The sequence below is a fragment of the Amphibalanus amphitrite genome, unplaced genomic scaffold (genome assembly GCF_019059575.1).
Source record: "Amphibalanus amphitrite isolate SeventyFive unplaced genomic scaffold, NRLGWU_Aamphi_draft 001153F_arrow, whole genome shotgun sequence".
NCBI classification, from domain to species: domain Eukaryota; kingdom Metazoa; phylum Arthropoda; class Thecostraca; order Balanomorpha; family Balanidae; genus Amphibalanus; species Amphibalanus amphitrite.
The window spans coordinates 13,900-40,313 of record NW_024882647.1 but is presented as its reverse complement, the minus strand read 5'-3'; the positions used below and the strand labels follow the sequence as shown (position 1 = coordinate 40,313).

Below are 26,414 nucleotides of genomic sequence, written 5' to 3'. Positions count from 1 at the left end.
TTAGGGGCGTCACTGGCACTTTGAGGGAGGCACCATCACATTGAGGGGCGCCACCGATGCTGAAAGGGGCGGCATCATCTTCTTGAGGGGCGGCATCATCTGCTTGAGGGGCAGCTCCATCACAATGAGAGGCGATGTGGATACCTAGAGGGGCGGCACCATTATATTGGTGGGTTCCTCTGACACTCCGAAGAGCGTCACTGACACTATGAGGGGCGGCACTAACACTTTAAGGGGCGGCAGCATCATTTTGAGGGGCGCCACCGACTCGTTGGCGGGCAGCACCATCACATTCAGGGGCGGCATCATCTTCTTGATGGGCGGCATCGTCTGCTTGAGGGGCGGCTCCATCACAATGAGGGGCTATGTGGATACCTAGAGGGGCGGCACCATTATATTGGTGGGTTCCTCCGACACTTCGAAAGGCGTCACTGACACTGTAAGGGGCGGCGCCAACACTTTAAGGGGCGGCAGCATCATTTTGAGGGGCGCCACCGACTCGTTGGCGGGCAGCACCATCAATTCAGGGGCGCCACCGGCACTTTGAGGGCGGCACCATCACATTGAGGGGCGCCACCGATACTGAAAGGGGCGGCATCATCTTCTTGAGGGGCGGTATCATCACATTGCGGGGCTCCACAGATGGTTAGAAGGGCGGCACCATTTGGTACATTGAGTGGAGCTACTAAGAGATTCAGGGGCGGCACTGTCACATTGAGTTGCGGGATCATCACTTTCTATAGACGGCTGCTTCACTTTAAGAGGCGGCATTATCATTTCGGATGGCAGCAGCCTCACTATGAATGACGGCACCTAGCCTGCATGTGCGTGCTGCATCCTAGAGGGGGCGGCAACTGGGTCGGCAAACGGCTGTCACTGGGTCGGCATTCTCCGTGACTGGGTCGGCAATTGCCGACCCAGTTAACATGTTAAAATACGCCCTGTGGGCTGTGACACTTCTTCAGGAAAATGCTTAAAGGGACCCTCCCACCTTCAAAAAAGTTAATGAATTGGCACGAAAGTGATGTCGCTCGGTTCAGAAAGAGCGAAAACGAATATCTACCAAATTTCATCGAAAAATATTCACCGGTTTTCAAGATATTAGACTTTTACTTTTGTTTACTTTTTGGGATCTCCGCTGTTCCTAGCGACTTTATTTGAAAGTGCGGCATTTGTTGCGCGTAAAGCAGCATATACCACCGCGTGCTACCAAACGTTTTAGTAAAAGATTTAAAAATCGTTAGATCTCCGCTGACGTCACAAATTCTAAGGGGGCATACCAATGCACTAGCCCCTTAGAATCCGAAAACTGCAAGTTTGAAATTCCATATCTCCGAATTAAAGCATTTGTCGATGTTGTGAGTGCCCAAACCGGTATTTGCAGGCCATGGCCACCAATTTGGCTATCTCAACTCAAAACTAATGTTAAGGTGGGAGTGTCCCTTTAATAACAAAAAAGTCATCATATTTCAGGCACGAAAGTGTGATATTTTTGGAGAAAAATGATGTCGGCTTCCGTTGAAACTCCAAGTTTTTGATTTCCGATCGTCATTTTCGAACAATATATGACATAGTAAAGCCCTGGGCATCTTTCCCCACTCTCCCCTATTATTTATTCATACGAATTCAATCATCCATGGGTGTGAATACTTTTTTTAACGTAACAAAGAAAACACGCTACTGATAGTGGAATTTAGATACCAAATCAGCGCCATTACAATGCTGCCAAATCGCCGCCATTGCACATTTTCGTGATTCGGGCGTCGCCATTTTGTTCAGACTCCAACGTTGAAATAAATTATCACCTAAACGCATGACACTATCGTTGGTAAATCTCGCATTTTAATTGGTCAAATTTGAATCAAGATCTATAACAATACTCTAATAACCAATGAAAGTCGTCCATTTTGATGACGTCATTAAACCAAACAAGGGCTAAATTGCATAGGGCTGGCCGGCCGCCGGCGTTCTTTCTTTGCGGCGTGTCGCTTGTCGTGTGCGTTGTTGTCGTATGTGATTGTGAAGCAATTTTAACTTATTGAACGAAACTTACTACAAACAGGTGAGTTTTTCCAATTTTCATACGCGCTTTGCTTATTCAATGGATATTGCATCTTCATAGTGTTCATGGGATAAGTTTTTAGCATGCGCTGGTTTTGCCGCTTTGAAGAGAAATTTGCGGGATGCGTGGAGGTGGACTCATTCTATCGTCTGGAAGAAGATGGGCCCCTCTTGCACGGTAACAAACCCTGAATTCGCAGTCTCCTTGGGCGAATATGTTAATAAACTTGCCACTGTATTTAGATTGAGATTCATATTCAATATTGATGGTCTGTGGACATGGGCGGTGGAACGGGGAGGGCACCAGGGCACCGTGCCCCCTTTGATTTTGGCATTATAACATTAGCCCTATGGGCGTTGCCTGTAAAGAATGGGACCAAAAGTCTGCACTGCCTCCCTGAATTGGTGTTTCGCCGCTACTGTCTGCGGACCATTTTGATTTAGAATCACATAACCAATTTTGACTAAAACGCAGTTCACACTTGCCCGTAAGGTCTGCCGGTGACGGGTCCGACACCGTCAAAAGGGCCGAAACTGATGGAGCGACGGCCGTCAGGTCGACGGTCATGTGTGAACCGGCAGCGCCAGTCTGAAAAGTATGGCAGAGTTCGACGAGATCTCGTTGGGGCAGGGTCAAGATGGAACACGGTAGTTTTGGGGCAGGATTTCAAAAATTGGGGCAGGATTTAAAATTTTTGGGCAGAAATTACCATTATGGGGCAGCAAACCTGGTCTGTGGGGCAGCAGTGTCGTTGGGGGGAAACGCGTAACACGGTGCCTACGCCTCTAAAAAAGTAAAAAACAACGATTATTGTTGATACGGCGGCGATTTAGCAGTGTGCGCCACTTTTGTCTCAGGCGCGTCATTTTTGGATACCGTCATCCCTTTACACAATTTCTCTTCATAGAGGAAAAGGAATTACTTTGACTGCACAAGCTATCACTCAAGTATAAATTTTACATTTCTTTAATTTTAAGCTAACTTAAACATTATTTTTAACAACAAATTATCCTGTACCGTAAACCGGGGTGAGTTGATATGGATTTTGAGGTTATTCTAGATTTCGTTAAAAGCCACATTCATTTACGGAATTCTTTTTGTGCCAGTTTCATGGCACATGCCTTGGGGAGGCAATCAGCAAAAATGAATAAAAAATGTATATATTAAGCCCCTTTTTTAAAACGCCAAAGTTCATATCAACTCACCACCCCACAGGGGGTGAGTTGATATGATTTTGGATTTTTCAAAATTTCTCGGCTAAAGAAGCTCAGAGGTGAGTTGATAAAATGCCAGTGTTTAAAAAAAGGATGAGAGAACACATCCTGAAAGAAACCATTAGAAAAATGCTAGTAGTTTGGCAGCAGACCTCACATTCATGAAAACGCAATCATGTCCAACACAGCGCGATCAAAATGGCTTGATTTTAGCAGCATCATTTTTTCGCTTTATGATACTTAGTTTTACTTCGAACATTCTGAACTTGGCTAGTCACGTGTCCTCAAGCCAACGGTATCAAAACTGGCAATATATTTTGGAATTACAAGTGTATTTTCTTGTAATTAAAACACATTGTCAGTTGCGGGTCAAGGTTGATATGCCTCTGACAGAAACAATGGATTGAAATGAAAGAATACATATACTTCTGAGCTTTTGTTGACTGGTAGTCAACAAAATATTAATGAAGTGAAGTGAAGCGAATCTAATTCGGACTGTATTCTAAGCGACATAAAACAGAATTCGGCATCAAAAGCCAAAATTAACCCTCGCACTTATAGGCGGGCGAACGGACCACCTCGGCTTTTCGCACATAACTCGCGCAAAAAGCGGCCTATCACGACGAAACTTTCAGTACCTCTCGAGTTTATCAATTTTACACATGTTCTAAAGATTTCATGACTCTGACTCAAATGGTTTTTGACTTGTGACCTGATTCTCGAGACCATGCTTGGCCGGAATCGCGATTTGGCGTAGTCGGCTCACATTATCCGCGCATTTCCAGTCTTTTTGTGATTGTAACGTCCAAACATGTAAATGATGTTGGTCCCACGCAGTATTTTGGGTGTCAACTGTCAAGGTCACCTGAAGGTCAGGTCAGGTCATTGACCTTTGGTGACCTCGGTTCACTTTTTGGAGTTTTACATGTTTCTAGGGTAGTTTTTTCGGGCCGATTTCGAATTTAACATGCATTTGATCATTTATGAAGTAGTTTTAGTGCCTTCGTAACATGTTACGACACCGTCAGTGGTAGCTGACACTTGACACTCCCTATGGATAGCCGGCAGGACACCTACTGGTTGACCTGACCTGACCTGACCTGGCCTAAATGTACGAAGACATCTGTGAGCAAAACTAACATGACATTCGCGATCAGCAACAGCCAAAAAATAATAAACTCGCTTTACGAACTTCAAATAACCCCTATTTTCCCGACTTCTGGGTAATTGACCTGGCCTGGAAGGTTAACCAATGACCAAGTTGGTTATCATCGGCTTCCTCGCGTCTCGGGCAACACGCTCATTTTTTCCGCGAAGCTCTAGCTCCACCAGGGGCCAAACGACGATGGGATTCCAACGGACCCCCCCCCCATACGTTAAACGCTGGCAAAACACGAATACGGGCGAGGGCCAAACACCAGTCAATTTCTTTATATTGTTTGTTCCATTTCATTTTGCCTCTCATTCTCGGTTGGCAACTGCCAAGCAGGAAAACTAATCAGTTTCACGAGATCAGAATTCCCGCGCTGTTAGCCATACAGAAATGACAGTTCTGTCATTTTCGAAACTACGAATAAATATAACAGTTTTTTTAATCTGTATGTAATATAGGTGTTCCATAGTGTTCCTTTGTAGCTTGTAGGGAGCCATCTTGAGACTTGACAGGGAGCTGTGCTGTGCCTTTTGCATGTTAGGTATGTCCACAGAAAAAAAAACTTTGGGGTTACTGATGTTAGTTGTCCGACCCTCGTCCCCGTCTTGAGTTGAGATTCAGTTTCATAACGTTTCGGCCAGTTACTCTCCGGCCGTCGTCACTCGTCAGGTGTTCTTTGACCCTCAAGGACCTGGATGTTGGTGGCGTTGCGCCGTACGCGTCAAACATTTCGAAAGCTCCTGTAGTCAGCGGGAATCGAACTCGGGTTTCCCCGGTGATGGTCCACGGTTGTAACCACTCCACTATCGAGGCAGGCTTGACTACGGCCGGAGAAGCTACTGGCTGAAACGTTGTGAAACTAACATCTCAACTCAAGACGGGGACGAAAGTCCGACAACTAACATCAGTGATACTAACAGGCCTCGTCTCAAGCATTCAGAAAAAACTAAAGCTTTTGGGGTTGATGGAATGATGTGGGGAAAGAAAAGGAGAAGAGTTGGTCTAATTGACTTTGTCTTACCTGCAGACCCATATTTCATGCTAATTTGCATGCCTACCAGCCTGGTATCAGCTTTTATCATGCATATCAACTCACCACCTGATGGCATATCAACTCACCACCTGTCACTTTTCTTAAAATTATAAAAAAGCGTTGTTATAGGTGAAACCCAAAACTACCTGGGATCAACAGTAAATTGATGGTAGTTTCTTTCCCAGTGCATGTTGTTTCATGAATATCCACCGTCTTTGCTGTAGGGTGGGGACTTTTCCTTAGTTTCAAAATCAGAAGAAAAAAAGGACTTTGAAAAAAGTAATGTGTTAAGAAGGCACTGCAACACATGCATGCCTTTCTCAGCTATATGCATCACTTATTGGTTGCTTCACTTCACAGAAAAATAAAACTAAAAATTGGTTTACAAATGGATGAGCAGCACACATTTTAACATTTTTCGAGCAATTTATATCAACTCACCACCCCATATCAGCTCACCCCGGTTTACGGTATGTATTTAAAATACCGAAATATTAATGCAACGTGAAAGTACTTTTTTAGTGTAAAGAAAATCCTTCACGAGTAATCGCGTCAAAAACAGCCTCTTTGTGTTCAAGGCCCTGTTGCGTCGTTTGTCGCTTGGTTTGTCGGGTCGGACGTACGGGTAAATGAACTACGGGATAGGCGTTTTGATGAAAATATTTACCATCAATGAGGACAGTAACTATTTTTCTTACCGAATAATTCCCTTTGTGACTGATTTATCGACACAACTCCCGATTAGAGCCGTTGCCATGGCAACATGTGACAGTTTTGCACCCTGCGTCATCGTCACATTTTTAGTCAGAACACTAACTGCTTTACATAACCATAACCTTGATCAATGTGTAGATCCTTTTGTAAATAAATGTCGGAGTTGCATTGCCGAGGCCGAGAAACATTGGTGGGGGTAATATAATAAGTGTGAATTTTATGCTATATATGGTATATTTACATAGTACGTAATCTAAGCTGCCCTGAGTAGATGCCCCATTTGGGGCAGAATTTGGGCTACCTGGAAGTCAACTGCCCCATTTGGGGCAGGATTCCGGCTGCCCCAAACACCTCGTCGAGCTGGCTGCCACGTTTTGCAGACTGGCGGCAGCGTTTGACGGCCGGCAACAGCTGACTTCGCCGGCGCCGGACCTGACGGCCGTCGCTTTGGAAAGTTCAGCAATGTTCAACTTTTGACGGTGACGGGCCCGTCGGTTTGAATGTCTGCGTGTTTGAGGAAGAGGAAAAGTAACATTATCATGCAGCATGAAGCTTATATGCATTTTTAAGATCATTTATACCATTTTCCATGCATTTGTTGAGATGGAAGTATTTATTACGGCACGATATCTTGAGATTCGATCCCTGATTTAAATCAACGAAATGATGTGTCTTTCATTTAAATAAAATTGCAGCATTATTTGACATAAAAATGTAAATGCGTGGTAATTTATTTCTGTAATTCAAAGAATATTTTTAACCTCTCAGCCCCCATCCCCTTCCCCCATCTGCGTCAATCTAGAGATTGGTGCGCCATTTCTGTCACAGCATATGGCAGCCAATGGGAGCTACCAAATCTCAACTTTCGTCTGACGGGCTGCAGGCCGTCAGGTCGACGGTGACGGGCCCGACACCGACAGACTGACGGTCATGTGTGAACTGCGTTTAAGTCTCTGTGCAAGAGGGGCCTATCTTCTTCCAGATGATAGAACGAGTTGACAAGTGTATCTTGTGTTCGGCGACTGATGAAGTGCACATTATTGCTCATGCGGGTATAGTTACATCATTGAAATGTTAAGGTTCCTTCAGGATATTGATGACCTTGGTCCAGGGCCTTGTCTAAAGGATTTTCACAGCACTGGGGGCCAGAGAATCAAGGAGCCAAACCTAGGGTGCCCCCAAATCCTGTTTTTTCACCAGATTTAGTTCACTTATTTTTTTTTATCATAGCCCTTGAAACCTGATGGACTTTTTTAAACTAAAGTACAAATACTACCTAAGCCATCAAACCCATGCCTTTGCATTAGTTCATAACCTCCTCACTAGGGTGGCACTTAATTTCGACTTTTTTAATTTTGACCGGGACGGATAGCCATATTGTTCTACCTCACAAAAAAATGATCTGTATGAAATTTTATCAAAAAATATTTATATTTAGAGGTAGCTCAATTGGGTCATACTTGGTACATATTGACAAAACGTATATTGTGAACGGGGATTCAGATGTGTGTCGCGCCTTTCCAAGCATTGTCATATTTGAGCTGTAACACGTTTAAATGAATGATAGATGTCTTCCTATTTGTTTCATAACCACAGTGTTTCCCGCCGCAAACGCGCTGTGACGCAATGCGTGATTCAACCAATGGCCGTTCAGCGTAGTTTAGCTTATTTTGTTCGGTGACGGTAGCTCGTTGCCAGGCGTGCGACTTCAGCTCTTCTCTCGTATTACGATGGTTGGGAAGGGTCACGAGACTGCTAGCACTTACCGGGGTTACATGAGCAAATAAATGCGTATCAGGAATGGTTTTTCTTCGCTGAATATTGTGATACGTTTGTAATACGCATTTACTCTGCTCATGTATCCCCGGTCACTGATGCGCAGGGGGACACTGCCAGTGTACGGCCACAGGGCAGGTCTCCGTGTCTTCGTGATGTCAGGGAGAAGACGTGCACGTGAAAAAGATAAGTTGTGTTTTGCTTAGCCATTTCAGAACATTTTTCGCTAGCCAGGCTCAAATTGACAGGCCGCAGCAAACGTTTTTCTAGAATTTCTCGATGAGGAGAGTTGAAGGATTGAAGTGAAAGCGCTCAGTTTTGACACAAGTGCATCGAACACCTGCCTCAATGCAGGAGCCTGCACGATCATCGAGCAGCGGCTCGAGCAGGACCTGCTCCACCTGACTTGCCACGACATTTACGAGTTTGTTCTTTAAAGACATTTTCAGCCTGCCTCGGCCCGCCCAGCGGCCCGGACGTTGTTTTGTTTAAGCGCTTCCATAAAAAGTGGGCGTCTAGATGGAACGAAGCCATAAACCTTCAAAAACTGTGACATGTCCCACCTCCACAACCCGCTTGATGCTCTTGCACAGTTCGGTCATATATCCTTGACCGCCAGCACTCACGCAACAACCGTGAGATGCTGGAGCTGGCCATCACTGTCCTCGGTGGTGCTCCGAAACGAGGTATGAAGATCGCTCGCCCCGATATGCTCCGTGTGTGCTGGTTGACCAATGCCGTTTATGCTATGAAGCTTTACCTCTTCCGAGCACAATCCCGGCTCACTACGACTAAGAAGAAGAGCCTCCAGCCGCCAGCGAATCGTGACCTTTGTGGTAACAACGTAGTTTTCGGCTCGATTCAATGCACCGCTTCTGGCGTCTGCACCAGCGCAAGATCTCGACTTCCTCAAGTCCCTCCTGGAGTACGAATTGGACGAATTGGTGTTCGAATTGGTGTCCAAGGCGACAGCCATTGCCTTAAGCCGTCACCTCTGGTATCTAAATGAGAGGCTGGTCGCCCTCAACTTCTAATGGAGGAGATTACGATCGCTGCCACTAAACCTGAGATGGCTGCATCGTTACGAGAGAAGGAGAGGGCCGAGTACCCCTCCCCCCCCGTCGAGCCCACGTTGAATCTACTATAGCTTCAGTCTCTAGCAAGTCCACGGCAGACTTCGTCATATCACAACTGGCTTCACAAGCTTCTTCAGCATCCTCGGTATATGGACACCGACTTCCTCTTGAAGGATCCGATTCTTAGGAAGGTCAAGCCATTCTACAACGCCGCCATGCGCTACATGAGGTCTCTTCACGCCTCTACGACTTCGCGGAACGAGGCATTTTGTTGATGGCCAGGAAATCGATCTGACCCCCACGAAGGATAAAGACTAACAGCAGCTCCTCTTGTAGGTTGTCGAGGAGCAAGACGCAAGCATTCTGACATACGCAAGGCAATCGTAACTTCTAAGTAGGCAAGACTAGCCGACGAATGATGTGTACAAGTGTTGGCTGATTACGGATGATACCGCTTTCTTTTTTGATAGGGTTATGCAGTAAGTTATGCATACCTTCAAAAGAATTATGTACCTCATATCATATGTACCTATATATCTGAGCTTTAGGTGCTGAAACGTTTCGATTACGTCTTGGCAACGTCCAATGTCATTGTGAACATCAGAAATACACGTGGAAATTAAAATTTCGGCAAAGTTGTGTTTTTCACAAAAATGCGTACTTTGACCTAGTTGAGCTACCTCTAAATAAACATATTTTCCAAAAATATTTTACACACAACGTTTTCTCGGGTGGTAGAACAGATTGGCTGCCCGTCCCGTTGAAAATTCTCAAAACGAAATTTTAGCCCCGTTTTAATGCCACCCTACTCCTCACACTGCCCCACCAGACTGTAATAATCATGCAAAGATTGAAATCTTACTTCTTAGTTTTTGGACCCACTACACCTTTTCTTTTTAATTCGGTCATTTTTATCATTTCATACTCTCATGAATGCCTTACTATTAATCAGAGTTCAAATTTAACAACTTATTTCCAGTTAACCTGTAAGAATCTTGCTCCCGTTATGGCTATTAGAGAGCGATCACTTATTTCTATGCACTTCTGCTCCTCTGGTTCGTGCAAGGTAGAGTTAGAATGTTGAAATCAAATATTTTCTGAGAATAAGCGAGTGAAATGGACAGTTGATGCCCTCTGGCCTCGAATGACCTGAACATTGACCTTATCTCAGCAATTTATGACAAGCGAATTCGAGAACAAGCAGCAAAGGCAGTCTTCTCTATACAACCTACCATCTTTTTTGCAGAGGGGTGAGTCAAGGCAAAAGTGGGCCCTGAAACGGGATTGGGGACCATGCACAGTGCTTGTGCTTATTCCCAAAGTTGAGGAGCCCACTCTGATCTCTGTCATGCAAATCAGCCTCTGTACTTTGTAGTCTGTTGCCCAACTGATAGCCGAGGCCTCTTGCCAGCCTTTGAGAGCCCCACATAGGCTCCTGACGGAGAAGAGTGGCACTAGCATTTTTGGGTATCATGCCAACCTCTGAGAGCCTATGCCAGCATGTAAGGAGAAGAGTGGCACTAGCATTTTTGGGTATCACGCCAACCTCTGAGAGCCTATGCCAGCATGTAAGGACCCTACAGGACCTTGCACCACTCTCTGACGACCTTACAAATGGTATCTGAGGTCCCATCCCACGTGCTTAGATTATTGAGTGTCCCAAACCACCAGTTCTCTGGGCCTTTGCCGGCTGGCAGGCCTCCCGTGGGCCTAATGCTGAGGGACCTCCCTTGCATATATTTTTTTCCCGACCCACATCGGTTTCTAATGGGCCCGCCGGCTTATGAGCGTCAGGTTCCTAGCTCTGATGGTCAATGCCAGCTTCTGGAGTTCTGGACCCACGTCGGCCTCTGGTAGGCCACACTAGTCTTTCCCGTCCTCAGAGACAGACCACCAAGCTGAGCTTACGATTGTTATGGTTTTACATTTAAGTCTACGTTAATAATGGTTCGATAGCAAATTAATTATCGTCGCGATTCCACCGCCCCAGATGCACACGCGCACTCCCGATGTGAACTGTATTGAGTCCGGCTGACGACTGCACAACAATACTCTTTACTCAAGGACGCCGGAAGCTGCCGGGCGGCACAGCCTACCATCAGGCGCCGGCCGGCGCCGCGGCGGCTGGCAACAGCTGACTGCGCCGGCATACTAGTTCGTGCCGGCTCAGTAGCACGCATCACAACACCTCCCCCCAGACGTGGGGGAGACAACACGTCTCAAGAACAAAAACGGTGCCTCCGACAAACACAAACGCACCAACGCGTGTCAGCGCAAGATGGCTACACAAACTCGTACACTGGGTCCGACCAAGTCACAGTCAGCCTCTTGGGCTGTCGACGAAGTCGTTTGCTGCGCCTCACAGAGGCGTCAGGCGCGGAGGTCGCTCCGCCAGGGCGGCTGCGGGGGACTTTGTCAGCGGCTGGGGTCCCGCTGTCGGCGGTCCTGGTTCGGGCACTGGCCCGGCCGCTGTTGCCGTCTTGGGTGATGGCGTCTCGGCTGCCATCGGTTGACGTGGTCACCATCGGCCGCAGCGGGCGGAGGTATCGTCGATTCCGCCAGTAGGTGCGGCCGCTTGGCAGGCGAGCGAGGTAGTCTCGGCGGCTGCCGATGCCAACGACGACGCCTGTCCGGTCCCACAAACCAGTCTTCGGATCTTGCAGGAGAACCTGTTGACCGATGCGCAGAGGTCTCAGCGAGCGGGCGCTCGCGTCGTAGCGCTCTGCGGTCTGGGACTTCAGAGTGGCTGCTCTCTCATCACACTCCTCCGCCGCGCGCTGCCACACCTCGGCAAACGCTCGGTGGTGAGCTGGCACGGTAGAGCGCAGCGGGTGGCCGTACAGAATCTGGGCAGGGGAGCGGCCATCGGCCCGGGGCGCGTTCCGCAGCTCCAAGAGGCCGTGCGCGAACGCGTCATTGTCCAGGTTGCCTCGGTCGCTGACCTTCTGCACGAGCCTCTTCACTGCCTTCACTGCAGATTCCGCATGTCCGTTCGACTGAGGAAAATGCGGAGTGGATATCTCGTGGGTCACTCCCCACCGTCGCAGAAAGTCGCGGGTGTGACGGGCTGCGAACTGCGGCCCTCCGTCCGTTCGCAGAGTCTGGGGTGCCCCAGTGGCCGCGAAGGCGACCCTCAGGCTGGACACCAGGTCCTTCGCCGACGTCTCTCCAGAGCAGTGGAAGACGAACGGCCATCCAGAGAGGCGGTCTACGTATACAAGATACGTGCGACCAGCCCACGAAAAATAGTCCGCTGAGACGGCCTCGAAGACTCGAGTCGGCACCGCCTCGGAGACTAGCGGCTCCTTTTGCTGGCTCGGGAGATAGATCTGGCAGGACTTGCACGCTCCGACGAAGTTGGCGATGTCCTGGTCAAGCCCGGGCCAGTAGACAACTTGTCTAGCCCGACGCTTGGTGCGCTCCACACCTTGATGGCTGGCGTGAAGCCGCTCGAGCGTCTCCCGACGCAGACTCTGGGGAATCAGGAGTCGCTGCCCGCATACCAACAGGCTGCCGTCCACGGCGAGACGGTCTCTAGCTGTCCAGTAGGGCCGCAGCGTCGGCTCCAGCTGCGACTTGTGGTCTGGAAAGCCAGCCAAGACCACGTCTCGGAGGGCGCTGAGCTCTGCATCACGCTCAGACGCCGCCCGGACCCTCTGCAGAGTAGCATCCGGGAACAGTGAGTCTTCCTCGGTCGGATCAGCCGTGGTGATCCTGGCGATCAGGCTTGCGATCTGGTGGGCTTCCTCCTTCTCCGCCTCTTCGTCGTCTGGAGTCGGAGTGTCCACCGGTGCCCGGGAGAGCGCATCCGGGATCGCGTGCAGTTTCCCTTGCCGCCAGACAGCGACGAAGTTGAACGGCGTGAGACGTTGCCGTAGTCGCTGCAGTCGCGGGTTGTCGATGTCGATGAGGCTCTTGGAGTTCAGCACTGGAACGAGCGGTCGGTGGTCTGTGACCACCTCGAACTGCTGCATGCCCGAGAGGTACATGCTGCACTTCCGACAAGCCCATGCAACTGCCAGCATCTCAATCTCGCAGACGGCGTAGCGGGATTCCACATCGGTCAGGAAACGAGACCCACACTGGATCAGTTTCCATCGTCCATCTGCATCCTGTTGCCGCAGACAGAAACCCAGCCCTCGCAGGCGAGCGGCGTCGGTCTCCAGGACTGTCCGGCGCCGCGGGTCAAAGAAGTCGAGGACTGGTGGCGAGACCAGCGCCTTCTTCACATCACTGAAGGCTTTGGAGTGCAGCGGCGTCCACAACCACTCGTTCTTCGGTCGCAGGAGGTGTCTCAGAGGCTCGGCGGCGGCCGAGACGTCTGGTGAGAAGTCACCCATCTGGTTCACGAGACCGAGAAACGATCTGAGGTCCGTGAGGCACGCCGGCTGCGGAAACTCCGCGATGGCTCGCACCTTCTTGTTGTCTGCGGTGTAGCCTGTCTGGTCAATCTTGAATCCGCAGAACTCCACCTCATTCCCGGCGAAGGAACACTTGTCTGGGTTCAGTGTCATCCCGTGGTCATCACATCTCTGCAGGATGTTCCACACGTGCTCCAGGTGAGCTGAGTAGCTCGAGTCGTACGCCAGAATATCGTCTACGACTTTGCATGTCTGGGGAATGTCACCGAGAGCAGCGTCGCCTCTTCGGTTGTACTCGTCTCCTGACGAGATCAGACCCATGACGGCACGTTTGTAGCGGAAACGGCCCCATGGCGTGATGAAGCACGTTTTGTCCTGGTCCTCCTCGCGGATGGGGATCTGGTGGTAGCCAGACTTGCTATCCAGCTTCGTGTAGAAGTTTGCACCGCTGCCGATCGAGGCCACAGCGTCGTGCGGCGACCGGACTGGGTACGCTGGCCTCTTGACGAATCGGTTCAGCTTGGTGAGGTCGACCGTCAGACGGCAGCCAGAGACCGTGCCGTCCGGCGACCGCTTCGCCACCGGCACGATGGGGTGGCACCACTCGGTCGGATGCTCCACCGGCTCGATCACGTCACTCTCCAGCAGCTCATCCAGCTGGCGCCGAATGTCGTCACGCCAGCAGAACGGTACACTGCGAGCTGTGGAGACGGCAACTGGTGTGGCGTCTTCAGTCAACTCGATGGCCATTGAGCCTCCGGACATCTTGCGCAGCTTCGAGGTGACGTCAAACACTCGTGGGAAGGCTTCCTTCATCGCTGAGAAGTGCTTCCGTCGTTCTTCAGCCGATGGCACGCCTTTGCTTTCATCCCACGTCGGCTTCAGCAGGTGCACCTTCTGCGCCTTCCCGGCGTCTTCAAGAGCAGGAGCAGAGCCTCGTTTGACCACTCTGCGGGGTATCTTGCTCTTCCCTGGCATGGTCTTCAGGGAGCAGACCGCTGGAGCTGGTCGGGAGGTCTCCTCCTCGTCTGAGATGGCAGAACGGATCTGCTGTGGGAACTCCTTGTGCAGTATTCCCAGTCGAACAGCGTCGTGCCACGACAGCAGCGAGCTGTGCAGCTTCTTCACCACAGAGACGGCTATCGTCCTCTTGATGCTTCCCAGCTGCAGTGCGACTTGGCATGCTCCCAGGCAGGGCAGTTCTCGTCCGTCTGCTGCGAACAGGCTTCCAGAGGGCGGCGTCAGCTGCTTAACGTTGATGCCCATCTGCTTTGCTGCCTCAAAGGAGATTACAGACACCTCAGCGCCTGTATCTGGCGTCCATGTCGTTTGTTGCCTGCGACCGTCACTCCGATGCAGCAGAATCTGGATCTGCGGAGCACGCGTCGTATGCAGGCCTTGGATCATGCAGTCTCGGTGCTGCTGGTCCACTGTCTGTCTGGCAGGTGCAGATGCCGCTCGCGTCTTCATTGTGACGAGCGACACACGTCTGCCTCCATCGGACCTCCGCTGGGTCCGGTCTGTGCTCGCCGCCGGAGCGCGCGAGCGACTGGCGCTGCGACCGCGGCAGACGGACGCGAAGTGGCCTAACTTGCCACAAGCTCGGCAGGTCCTCTTGGCGGCCCTGCAGTCGCCGGCGCTACGGTGAACTTCACCACCACAGCGGGGGCACGTCTTCTCAGCCGACCGGTCTCTCGGGCGACCGCGGCTGCGCTGGTACTGAGAGACCCTCGCCAGGGTCGAGCCAGCTGGTTCACGAATGGCTGAGCTGTTGGAGGCGGCATTCTCTGACGCTCGAGCGATATCCACTGCCTTCTGAAGCGTGAGATCCGGCTCTTCCAACATTCTACGGCGTGTTTCTTCGTCTCGCGTGCCGACAACGACTCGATCTCTGAACCTGTTGTCCTGGCAGTGGTGACAGAAATCACAGAACGATGCGATCTCCTTCAATCCACAGAGAAAATCGTCCACTGTTTCGCCCGCTTCCTGTACTCGCATGTAAAAATCTCTCCGATCAATGATGACGTTACGCTGGCGGCGCAGATGCGTCTGCATCGCCGTGATGATGGTGTTCATATCAGCGTCTTCGGGGATCGGCAGGCCGTACCTGACCACCCTGGTCCAATCATCATCAAGCAGAGCGAGTAGGGCTGCCTTCTGCTCGGGCTGGGCTAGCCTGTTGACGCCAGTCAGCAGACTGTAGCCGTGAAATTTCTGTCGCCAGGATTCAAACTCCTTCAGTGACGCCGATGACGACAGCTGTGGAGCGGGAGTCGCTGATGCCGGCAGTCTGGGCGGTAGACTGACGGCTGCGCTCGTATCGGCTGGGGTGGCCGCTGCAGTAGCCGCCGCGGCTGCAGCGCCGGCCCCTGCCGCCGGCCCGGCCCAGATCCGTTCCATTACGGCCACCATTCGCTCCTCCCGCTGCTGGCTTTGCCGCTGAGCTTCTTGAGCCAGCTCCAGTTGCTGGGCGAGGAGTTGGGTGAGGGCTCCCAGGTCCACCGGCTTGTCTTTCTCCGCCATTGCGAGAAACGCGCGCGAAAACCGACGAAAAAATGCTATATTTAATGATAAAAAGTAAATTATACCGATCGCGCCATGTTATGGTTTTACATTTAAGTCTACGTTAATAATGGTTCGATAGCAAATTAATTATCGTCGCGATTCCACCGCCCCAGATGCACACGCGCACTCCCGATGTGAACTGTATTGAGTCCGGCTGACGACTGCACAACAATACTCTTTACTCAAGGACGCCGGAAGCTGCCGGGCGGCACAGCCTACCATCAGGCGCCGGCCGGCGCCGCGGCGGCTGGCAACAGCTGACTGCGCCGGCATACTAGTTCGTGCCGGCTCAGTAGCACGCATCACAACAACGATCACCCAGAATGGGAGCCTGCTTCATTACGGTTAGGAGCTACTCTCGCCGCACACCGGTGACCGTCCAGCCAGAAGTTCAACGTCGCGTAGTGAGGACGACGATGGGTAGAAACAACAGATTGAGGCCCCGAGGACAGTAACAACAGATTTATACCTATGTAAAGGAGAATTTGTGGGACACGGAGTTAAGTCGCCTGAAACCCCGAAATGTAACGTGTTGCTGAGCGAAAAAAAAAATGGTATCAGGTAAACAAAATAAACACGTGAAAACATTCTCAGGTAATCGGGTATATCACTGTGCTCACATTGCACCCATGTTTCGTTTACGCCTTTTTATGCGCGCTGACACCTTGCAATAAAAATTCGTTTGTCTTTTCTCTTTTGTCGGGCCCCCAGGTCCCAGTAGTGACATTTTTACCCTGATGGAGGGGGGGGGGCGGTGACTGCGGGGGTTTGGCCCCCATTTAACATGTTAGACGAGACCCTGCGGCTTGGTCACCACCAGACTGGTTTAGGTTTAGGCTTAATCGGATGGACTGGGGTAGAACTAGACTAGGTGACTATTTGGTGCCCACGTGAGGTACAAGGTAGGTACTAGGCATACTGGTCACTGGACTGATTGAATCTAGGGTATAGTCGTTTGCACCATGAATTGGTCTAGGCGGTTATTGAAAATGTTACTGCTGTTTGTCAGTACAACATCTTCTGGTAGTTTATTCCAATCATGGGGTATATGATTTGAGAAGAACTTTGCCCTTTCATTAGTTTTCAATCTTTTGACTTTCAGCTCCTTGCTGTGGCCCACGCCTCTGCAAAGCGTGGGCCTTGTCAGGCCGTAGTCACTAGCATACCTATAACATGTTAGTTTTTGTGACGTCATCGTGCAAATAATGCCTTTTTCTGAAGAAATATCTTTAAAGGAATTATCAGGGTTTGAAATTGAAGGGAATCAGCATAAGTTGCCTATCAGTAAACCATGCAGGCTCTGCTGATTTCTACGATATACATAGCTTGCACAATGGTGCTATGTTTTGCAAGTTATAGCAGTTTGAAAATCGGCAAAATTGTACTTACTCCCGCAAAACAAGTACTTGGGCGGCCAAGCTGGCCCATCACTAAAAGGTAAACAAAGAGCGGGCTTGAGAAATATCGCAAGACTGACGATTTCCACAAGATGTCTGTGCTTTGCATTGGATTGTGATGTACGATGCACTTTCTTGTGAAGAATTCGAAAAATGGAAACAGTTTGAAGATTTGCTCTTCATAAAGCAGCAAGATTTTGGAACTCGTAACTCCAACATTGCCTACCTACCACAAAGTAAATGCACAGGGCTGGCATCATTGGTGAAACAGGGCCCCAAGATCTCGTCGAAACCTGCCACGTTTTGCAGTCTGGGATCACCAGATTGGAAAAATTCATATGCTACTCTGGATGCCCTGAAGATTCTAGTGCGTTATAGATTGGGGTAAACGATTAGGCACTGAAATTTTGGCATGATTGGCACAGAAAGTTATGGCTGTTTTGTGTCGAGCTTTTACCTTTTTAACATTCAAACACATACCTATATGAAACTTTGGGACCGCAGCGTCCAAGACCGCCTTTGTGGATCCGCCAGTGCCTCTTGACAGCCACTATGTGCCCTTCTGCCGGCAGAATGTCTGGAGACCACAGCTCTGACGAGGGATACGTTGTCCGCGCCCGCGGCCTGCCCTGGTCTGCCACAGAGGAGGATGTCATGAAATTCTTTGGTGAGTCAATCTCTGGTAACACATCTCTAGTCATGAGGCGGAGTCCCAGGATAAGGTGCACTGCTTTGGAAAAGTGATTCTAGCTAATGCTAGGTTGTAATCGACCACCCTATGTTTTATCTCGTCATGTAACACATATCTCCGCTGTCTGTTACAGACAACGTGAACATCAAGGGCGGCACTGCTGGCATCCAGCTGACGCTATCACGCGAGGGCCGACCCAGTGGGGAGTGCTACGTCGAGCTCTGCTCCGAGGCCGACCTGGATGCCGCGCTCAAGAAACACAACAACAACATGGGACACCGCTATGTGGAAGGTAACGGCTTTAGGATATGCGTTGGGTTGGTGAGAGGATTCAATCACTAGTTCTAGAAGATGGTGACTTCTATCATGCTAGCTCCAATGATAATGAAATTTTTGGCTTAGAATGATTGTGATTCGCGCCCTATACCCACGACATACACCCAACCGGAGCGAATTTGCGTGGGTGTATGTCGGCTATATCTGTATGGAATTATCGCCCAGTTTTGCTGCTACTTCGGCATAGTGGTGCCTGCTAACGGCGTGTGATGTCCGGCGAGTATTCCCTACGTTTACCCTATGCATTATGCAGCTAACGCCTTTTCTTCCCCGCCTTTGCAGTGTTCCGCTCCAAAAAGTCTGAGATGGACTGGGTAGTGCGCCGCTCGGGCGCCGCGGCTGCCTCGCCGGCCGATGAGGGCTGCGTCCGTCTGCGCGGTCTGCCCTACAGCTGCAGCAAAGAGGAGATCGCCAACTTCTTCTCCGGTGAGCTGGGTTCCATGGGACAGGAGCGGGTGGTGAGCCCAGGCGGGCGTGTGTGAGCGTTAGGGAGACTCCCGGCACCAGATGGATATAACAGACAGTCACCATTACGCTGGTGGAGAAAAAGTCGCATTTTTAACATCATAGGGCATGATAAGGCACAACTTTGGGCACAGGTCGCTTCATTTCTTTAGGGTTTAGGAGGTGCCTGGGACAAGGGCTGTTGCTAAGGCTGAATATCATACATATTTAGAGACATTGAAGCTGTATGATACGTAGCGCAGATGGCGTCCTTGAGAATTTGGTTGGGCTTATCCCATTTTAGCTACACGATTTATTCGGGCAAGCATGGCGTCAAACTTAATGAATACCTTAAGCCTTCACGGCAATTTTCACGATCTACCAGGGTTCAGTATTATAAGCGTGTGGTGTTGTCCCCTTCCCGTCCTGACCAGACCCGTTCTCCAGTTGTGGTACCTGAGTGTGAGTGTGCGTACCTGTCTGTGAGAGTGCGTGAGTGCACGGGCCGGCCGGGGTGGCAGGCGCGCGTGCGCCGGGGCGGGCCGGCGAGTGACGCGCCCATCTGTCTGTTTCTGGGTCTGCAGGGTTGGAGGTGGTTCCCAACGGGATTACCATCCCCCTGGACGTGCAGGGCCGGTCGTCTGGGGAGGCCTACGTCCAGTTTGTGGACAAGGACGTGGCTGAGCGGGCCATGGAGAAAAATAAGGAGAAAATCGGACACAGGTGGGGGCAGAGCTGAGCGCGCGCGGGTGAGGTGAGGGTGGCGGTGACTCAGGTGGTTACAGGAGACAGAGCGGCGCAGAAGACAGAGCGCGGGAGAGGTGAGGGTGGCGCCGCGCCGGAAGGAGAGAGCAGGTAGAGGTGAGGGAGACGGCTGGATCGGCGCTTCGCTACCGGTGGATGGGTGGCACCCAACGCTCGGGAGAGGTGAGGGATTTAAACGTGTTATAATGTAGTTTATTGAATTCGGAATATGCTATTTGGATATGGAAGCCTAAGATGGGCGAAGTTTTGCCCCACATTGCAGTTTAAACTTGAAGTGAAGCCCACTGAAGTCAAAATCTTACGGAAGCTGAAACAGCCGAGTATTGCTGGCATTTAACGACCACATACCATTATCTTGAGGGATGTAGCAAAAAAAAAAAAAAATATCGCACTATTTAAGATCATTCAAATTACTTGTCTTCGTTGCCTGTCGTAGGACACGCTAGGCAACTTGATACTCAAGTCAACCTGTTGGTTGACAAATGCTTCGTATCGACTAGTTACGATGCTCTGGCTTGATTTTAGCGGAGTCTGGAAACTTCCGCACTCTCAGTCGACATTTATTAAAGACAAACAGGTTGACAATTTTTACTCGTGTTATCTGAATGTGGTGGGTCGAAACTATTATGAATTATAATGGATAAGAGATGCGCTGACGCTTATTAAAGAACTTACGCTAGCCCAGTGCATTTTAGGACGTTAGCGATACGATTTTGCGAGTCTTGGGTTCAACTCGAATGCTCGATATTACGGTAATGCTGTTGTTGAGGGCGATTCTCGCTACATATTAGCCAGCTGCTCTAATGGGTTGAATTTCGCGTCAGCAAAGCACCCAAACACGTGACTGTTATAACTTGGTTGACGTAATGTTTGACGCTTCGATAATTGATGATGTGGAAAGGTGTCGGCGCTCATATTTGAATGCTTCCCGCTTATTTATGCTTCTTCCGTTTATTGGTCATTTATGGCAAAGTGGGTCACTTGTGCATTTTGCAGGTTGAAACAATTTCCTTTTGATTTATTATGTTGAAACGAAAACTTTATTGAAAAATTTAAAGGGACCCTCCCACCTTCAAAAAAGTTTATGAATTGGCATGAAAGTGATGTCGCTCGGTTCAGAAAGAGCGAAAACGAATATCTACCAAATTTCACCGTAAAATATTCACCGGTTTTCAAGATATTAGACTTTTACTTTTGTTTACTTTTTTGGGATCTCCGCTGTTTCTAGCGACTTTATTTTAGAAGTGCGGCGTTTGCGACAGATGTTGCGCGCAAATAGCATATACCACCGCGTGCTACAAAACGTTTTAGTCAAACATTTAAAAATCGTTAGATATTTGCGCTGACGTCACACATTCAGAGGGGTATTCCTAAGCATTAGCCCCTCTGAATCAAAATGCTGCAATTTTGAAATTCAATATTTCCGATTTAAGGCATTTCTCGATGTTGTGAGTGCCGAAACCGGTAATTGTGAGCCAGGGACCCCATTTTGGCTATCTCAACTCAAATCTAATGTTAAGGTGGGAGGGTCCCTTTAAGCTAAAACTAACATATTAAGCGACATTTCTAAACCAAATGGCGAATGCACAGCAATGAAAAACAAATTATCGATTTTTTACTATCATCAAACATTTTTTTAGATGAGCCACATTCTGTGGAGCTGCAAATTTAGCTACTTAGTATGAACTGATGTTTAACGAGGGTCATATTTTTGTCTTTGAATTATTGAGTATAATTGTGTTAAGAGTTAAGACCCTTTCTTCGTACTATATTGAAGGCGTAGTGACTGTGTCCCCACCCCACCCCCCTACACCCTCCTTGTGCTGATGCTGCGTGTAGACTGTATGTATAGGCAGGCTCACCACACTGGAAGGGAGCTGGGAGCGGCCATCGGCTGGGTCGGCGGGGACCGCTCAGGGAGGTCGCCAAACAACGGGAGGTCAACATATCACCGGGGAGGTCAACAAAACAACGGGAGGTCAACAGCGCACCGGGGAGGTCAACAAATCACCGGGGAGGCCTGCAAATCACCGGGAGGTCAACAGGTCTTCAGTTGCAGCGATGGAGCTTATCCTGCTCTGAGCCTTGCTCAGACCTGCCTGAATGTTGTGTTGACTTAACGCTTCTTGATGCATTTTTTTCAGGTGGACTTCTGTAAGAAATGGTTATGTTTTCGTGCTCGATTGTAGTCTTATCGGCTGTTTTTGTTTGTTTCTGCTCTTGATCCTTGGGAATCTGGCCTGTTTAATTTCTTCCGCGCACATTTAATCATCACCGGGTCAGATATTTTAGCTTCTTTCACTGATCACTTATTCTGGTAAAAAAATCTCGAGTTAGTTTACACGTTTCTAAAAGTTTCCACTTGGGAATTCGATTTTAGTGCAGTGACATTATCGCCGTGGATTTAACATGCTATGTTGTATTGCTACCAATGGGTGTGTTTCATGATGCATTCTGAAAGTATATATATGCTCTCTATCGCCCTTACTTCCCTTTCCCTTCGCACATTTCTCAAATCCGAATATTAATGATGTCTGGTCAAACTCATGGAGCAATTACCAGCCTATATTGGGCAAGCTTATCAGCTACATTTTAGTTCGTTTTCGCCGTTTTGCCGGCGGTGTTTAGCATTTGCTATTATCTACATTTATTTTAGCTGTTATATTTTCCTGAAATTCTTTGGCAATGGTACTGAAAGTTAAGATATGCATTATGCACCTTTTCAATTTTCATATTTAGATACTGCCAGTTGGCATAATTCGTCTCAGCAGAAACAATTGCGAATATTGTTTGCACTTATTTTTTGACATGTTGGTGCAGAATTCTTTGACCTGTATATTGCAACTTATCCTTGAAGTAGACGATCCACACAATACTGCAAAATTTCGTTCTTACAACTTTGTCCTGGAAGTTCAATCCTACATGATACCTGCTGCCTGTTTTTGCCCGTATTCTTGAGTGTTTTGTTTCCTAAAATGAATGTGTGCTGTTCCATGAGTATTGTGCCCTGTTTCTACCCATCCAGTCATTGCGTCTATTATCATCGGTCGTGCTTTTTAATGTTCTTGCTTCTCGTATCCTTACCAAGAGTGACTTCAGTCCCTCAGTAAAAGTATCATTATCATTCTTTATCTTCCTGGTCTTATCCCCAATGACATTCTTTCATTACACCAATGGTACTTTTTCATGTCTATCCAACTTCATCCTATCTCAGAGTAGCATCCCTGTCATTCCGTCCTCTCATCTCGCCTCCCCCTCACCGTCCTATAAACGGCGTCATCTATAGCGAGTCCTACCGGCCGGCAGGTACATTGAGATCTTCCGGAGCAGCCTGAATGAGATCCGCGCCGCCCAGGGCGCCGGCAAGGTGCGCCCGCTGTCGGCCCGGCCAACCCCGTACGACCGCGCCGACCGCTGGGGCGGCGGTGGACGCTTCGGAGGCCGCGGTGGACGCAGAGGTAGTTGTTCGTTGGAAAAACAAGGGTATGAAAGCGGCATGGGACTGCAGGAGGAGGGAGTTGGCTGTGGTGGGTGTTTTGAGAAAGGTGGGACTGGGAAAGGTCACTGATAAGACCTAATTATTTGTGTTCATTTGCGAAGCGGCTTTGCATGGGCTGCCCATAAAAAGTGAAAATATAAAGGAAAATGTGTATCCCGCATTAGTTTGTTATCATGCCGTGAATGTCGAAGCGTAATTCATCAAAGACGCTGAGTTATCTGGCATGCTTATCTTTCAATTCACTAAGCAACATGTTTATACGAGCTTGGTTCGTTTCACTTGATTCATTTCGCAATGAACTGATATTTCCTACATTATCCGCTGACGGCTTACCGGTCCCACCTTGCAGGTTTCCAGTCGGACTACGACGAGTACTACGGTGACGCCAGCACGGGCACCTGGGGCGCCACGGGCGCTGCCAGCGGCGGCATGGGCCGCGGCTCCGGCGGCGGCGGCGGCGGTATGAAGAACATGGGCGGCAAGGGCTGGCAGAGCATGACTGGCCACACGGTGCACATGCGCGGCCTGCCGTTCCGCAGCACTGAGTCGGACATCATCGACGTGAGTGAGACGCAATGTGCTGGTGTGTAGCCATTGTGTAGTGGTCAGGTTGTTTGTGAGGTGGCTGCAGCTGCCTCGGTTATCTTGATTCTCCGTGCAGTGTGCATAAGACTTTTCACATAGATCTGCTGGTATCTGACCTGTGCCTTCGAAGTCTGTATGCATCTTACTTGTCATGACTTCGGCGTGCGATAATAGCAGATCTACCAACACCTGTTGAGATCCGATCCTGAGTCCCTAATGTATATGTATCAGGGTGTGCCGCTCCCATGTGTGCTCCATCTGACCTGTGTCCCCTTCATCCCTGGCAGTTTTTCCGTCCGCTGAACCCTGTGCACGTGCACATGCTGTTTGACGACTCTGGCCGCCCGTCCGGCCAGGCCAACGTGGACTTCTCCACCCACGACGAGGCCGTCAAGGCTATGGCCAAGGTCGGTATGAGCGCCGCCGTTTGGGGAAAACATGAGATGGGGATTCGTGAGGGAGAGCATTGATAACGCTTATGACGTGGTCTTGCTTATTAAATGCAGCTAGCAAACATATTTGCCTACCTACCTGATGCATTTACGTGGTCGATATAGTGTGTATTTGTTTTATGCTGTTCGATGCTACCTGGTTAACTAGCGTTTTCCACGCGTAGTACATGGGCCCTTTTTACACCACAGCTTGATCGCTAACCGCCTTCTTCTCTCTCTCTCTCTCCCTCTCCATACTCTAATCACGCACAGGACAAGTCACACATGGCTCACCGGTACATCGAGCTGTTCCTGAACAGCACGCCGGCCGGAGGATACGGCGGCTACGGCGCCATGGCCGGCGCCGGAGCCGGAGCCGGACAGGCGGCCGGAGGTCTGGGCCGGGCCGGGTTTAACGGCGGACAGTGGGGCGACGCTCAGCAGGGCGGGTACACGGACGCCGCCTACGGAGGTGAGTGGCAGGGTGAGTGAATTGCGGTGGGTATACGGACTTCCACGGAGGAAGGTGAGTTACTCGGTGGATGCGATCATGCGTGGATGGTGCTAACTGTTTACCAAGGCCGGGCCGGGAGAGGGGGGTGTCCTTACTGCTTACTTTGGTACACGGACAGCTGCATAATATGACAGGTGAGTGACTTGGGGTGTGTACACTGGCGTCGCAAGTGACTATGCTACTTGGACAACGCCTTTAGAGGAAGGTGAGTGACGAAGATAAATTTTATGTGTGGATTTAATGCTAAATGATGATTCAGATGAGGTGACTTACATTTGATATCCTTCTTGCAATATTTCCTTGACGTGCAATCCCAGCTCCATTGACGTGCCTGTCCCCTCACCATGCACGGTGTCTGACCGTCCGCCCTCTCGCCGTCAGGTGGATTCGGCGCCGGCGGGTACGGCGCCATGGGAGGCTTCAACGGCAGCTCCCAGATGGCCGGCAACAGCTACAGCGGCACCTTCATGTAGACGCCCCTGGGCCGTGGCCGCTGCTGGCGCGTCCCGGTTCGGCCGCCGGCTGACATTCAGCCCAGCGAGGCGCCCCCGGCCGGCCAGCTCGGCCTGCGCCGCCGCCGCCGCCGGCACCCCGACCTCCCCATTGTCAGCATTGTCATTCTGTCTCATCGCTCGCGCGCGCGCACGTCTGTTCGCCGCGTAATACAGTTGTGCGCGGAGAAATGAACTAGTTTGGAGTGGAGCGGCTACCTGTAAGAATCTTGGGAGGGACAGTGGGGGTTCGGGGGAGGGATGCTATTGGCGACATGATGGACACGTATGAAATGTGGAGTTCGATGTTCCAAAGATATGCTGATGTAGGTCTCATGATGAGCAAGCCACTCAGAAAGTGAGATCCCGTCGGCAACGGGCTACGATTTACGGAAGCCTGTTACGGTACTGATCAAACGATTGGGATGGATAGTAAATTACGGGCGAATTTCTCTGTCATGTTGACATGTCAGCATTGCTCTCCTGCAGTACCCGGTCACAATAAAAATGCGTACCAGTAATTGGTATTCTTATGGGTGGGCGAGCATAATGTTTCATTTGCTTTTTTATTTCGTTTTGTACTCCACCACTCTACGCACGTTTGCAGGGGCTTTTACTTTGGATCGGTACGTGTATTTAAAAATGCGGGCAATAACTGAAAATTCGATTCTTTGGGTAGGGAATCACTAATCAGGGATGTCGGGGTGGGGTCAAGGAGCTGAGTTCGTCACTCGCCGGAATCTCAGAAACAATGCGCGATATGCTTAGTGTCACAGTTAACATGTCATGGTCTTAGTGACTCTGTCGAAATCTAAACGTCCGTTTGCTACAGTAGCAATCGTGTTACGCAAGTAATCGTGTACAGTAACTGATCGTGTTTGGCGATAAATACGTACACTTTATTAAATAATGGTAGCAGGATGCCCAGCGCTGGCCGGAGAGGATTGGATATCCTTTTATCACGGGGCTGCACCATTATGGTGCAGCCCCGTGACATCCCGAACGCCCTCATACAGGTCCCTCCGACTAGCATTGAATTCTGAGACTGTTGTTGACCCAAGACGAAATGGAAGCCTCAGCGCGGGAACAACGCTCTGAGATGGGGTTGAGGGCATTTCAGGATAGACGCTGAAACTAGTGGGACCCTGCAGGCTGAACCTTTGGCTCGAGCAAATGGATCTGCACCACTGGGTCGGATGCTGTCGATCCTGTCGGAGCTTTGGCTTACTGTTGGGACTTGCGTAGGAGACTTTGGTCGGTCCTGTAGACCTATCCCCTTCTTTCCCCCTGACCTCTACTTTACGCTA

At 49.9% G+C, this 26,414-nt stretch overlaps 1 protein-coding gene across 2 annotated transcripts; it reads left to right on the top strand.

Annotated features, from left to right (window-relative positions):
* The first annotated feature begins 1,632 nt into the window (after positions 1-1,632).
* On the top strand, positions 1,633-25,299 carry LOC122370644 (heterogeneous nuclear ribonucleoprotein H2-like). Of its 2 annotated transcripts, none has more exons than XM_043346428.1 (10): positions 1,633-2,062; positions 17,924-18,018; positions 18,176-18,334; positions 18,661-18,804; positions 19,407-19,545; positions 22,894-23,045; positions 23,436-23,647; positions 23,959-24,078; positions 24,376-24,574; positions 24,998-25,299. In XM_043346428.1, the coding sequence occupies exons 2-10, from the start codon at positions 17,925-17,927 to the stop codon at positions 25,087-25,089; spliced, it is 1,311 nt and encodes a 436-aa protein (XP_043202363.1). In that variant the 5' UTR covers positions 1,633-2,062; position 17,924; the 3' UTR covers positions 25,090-25,299. The 2 variants fall into 2 exon arrangements, with proteins under 2 accessions (XP_043202363.1, XP_043202362.1); XM_043346427.1 differs by having other exon boundaries at positions 1,778-2,062; positions 24,376-24,586.
* The last annotated feature ends 1,115 nt before the right edge of the window (positions 25,300-26,414 follow it).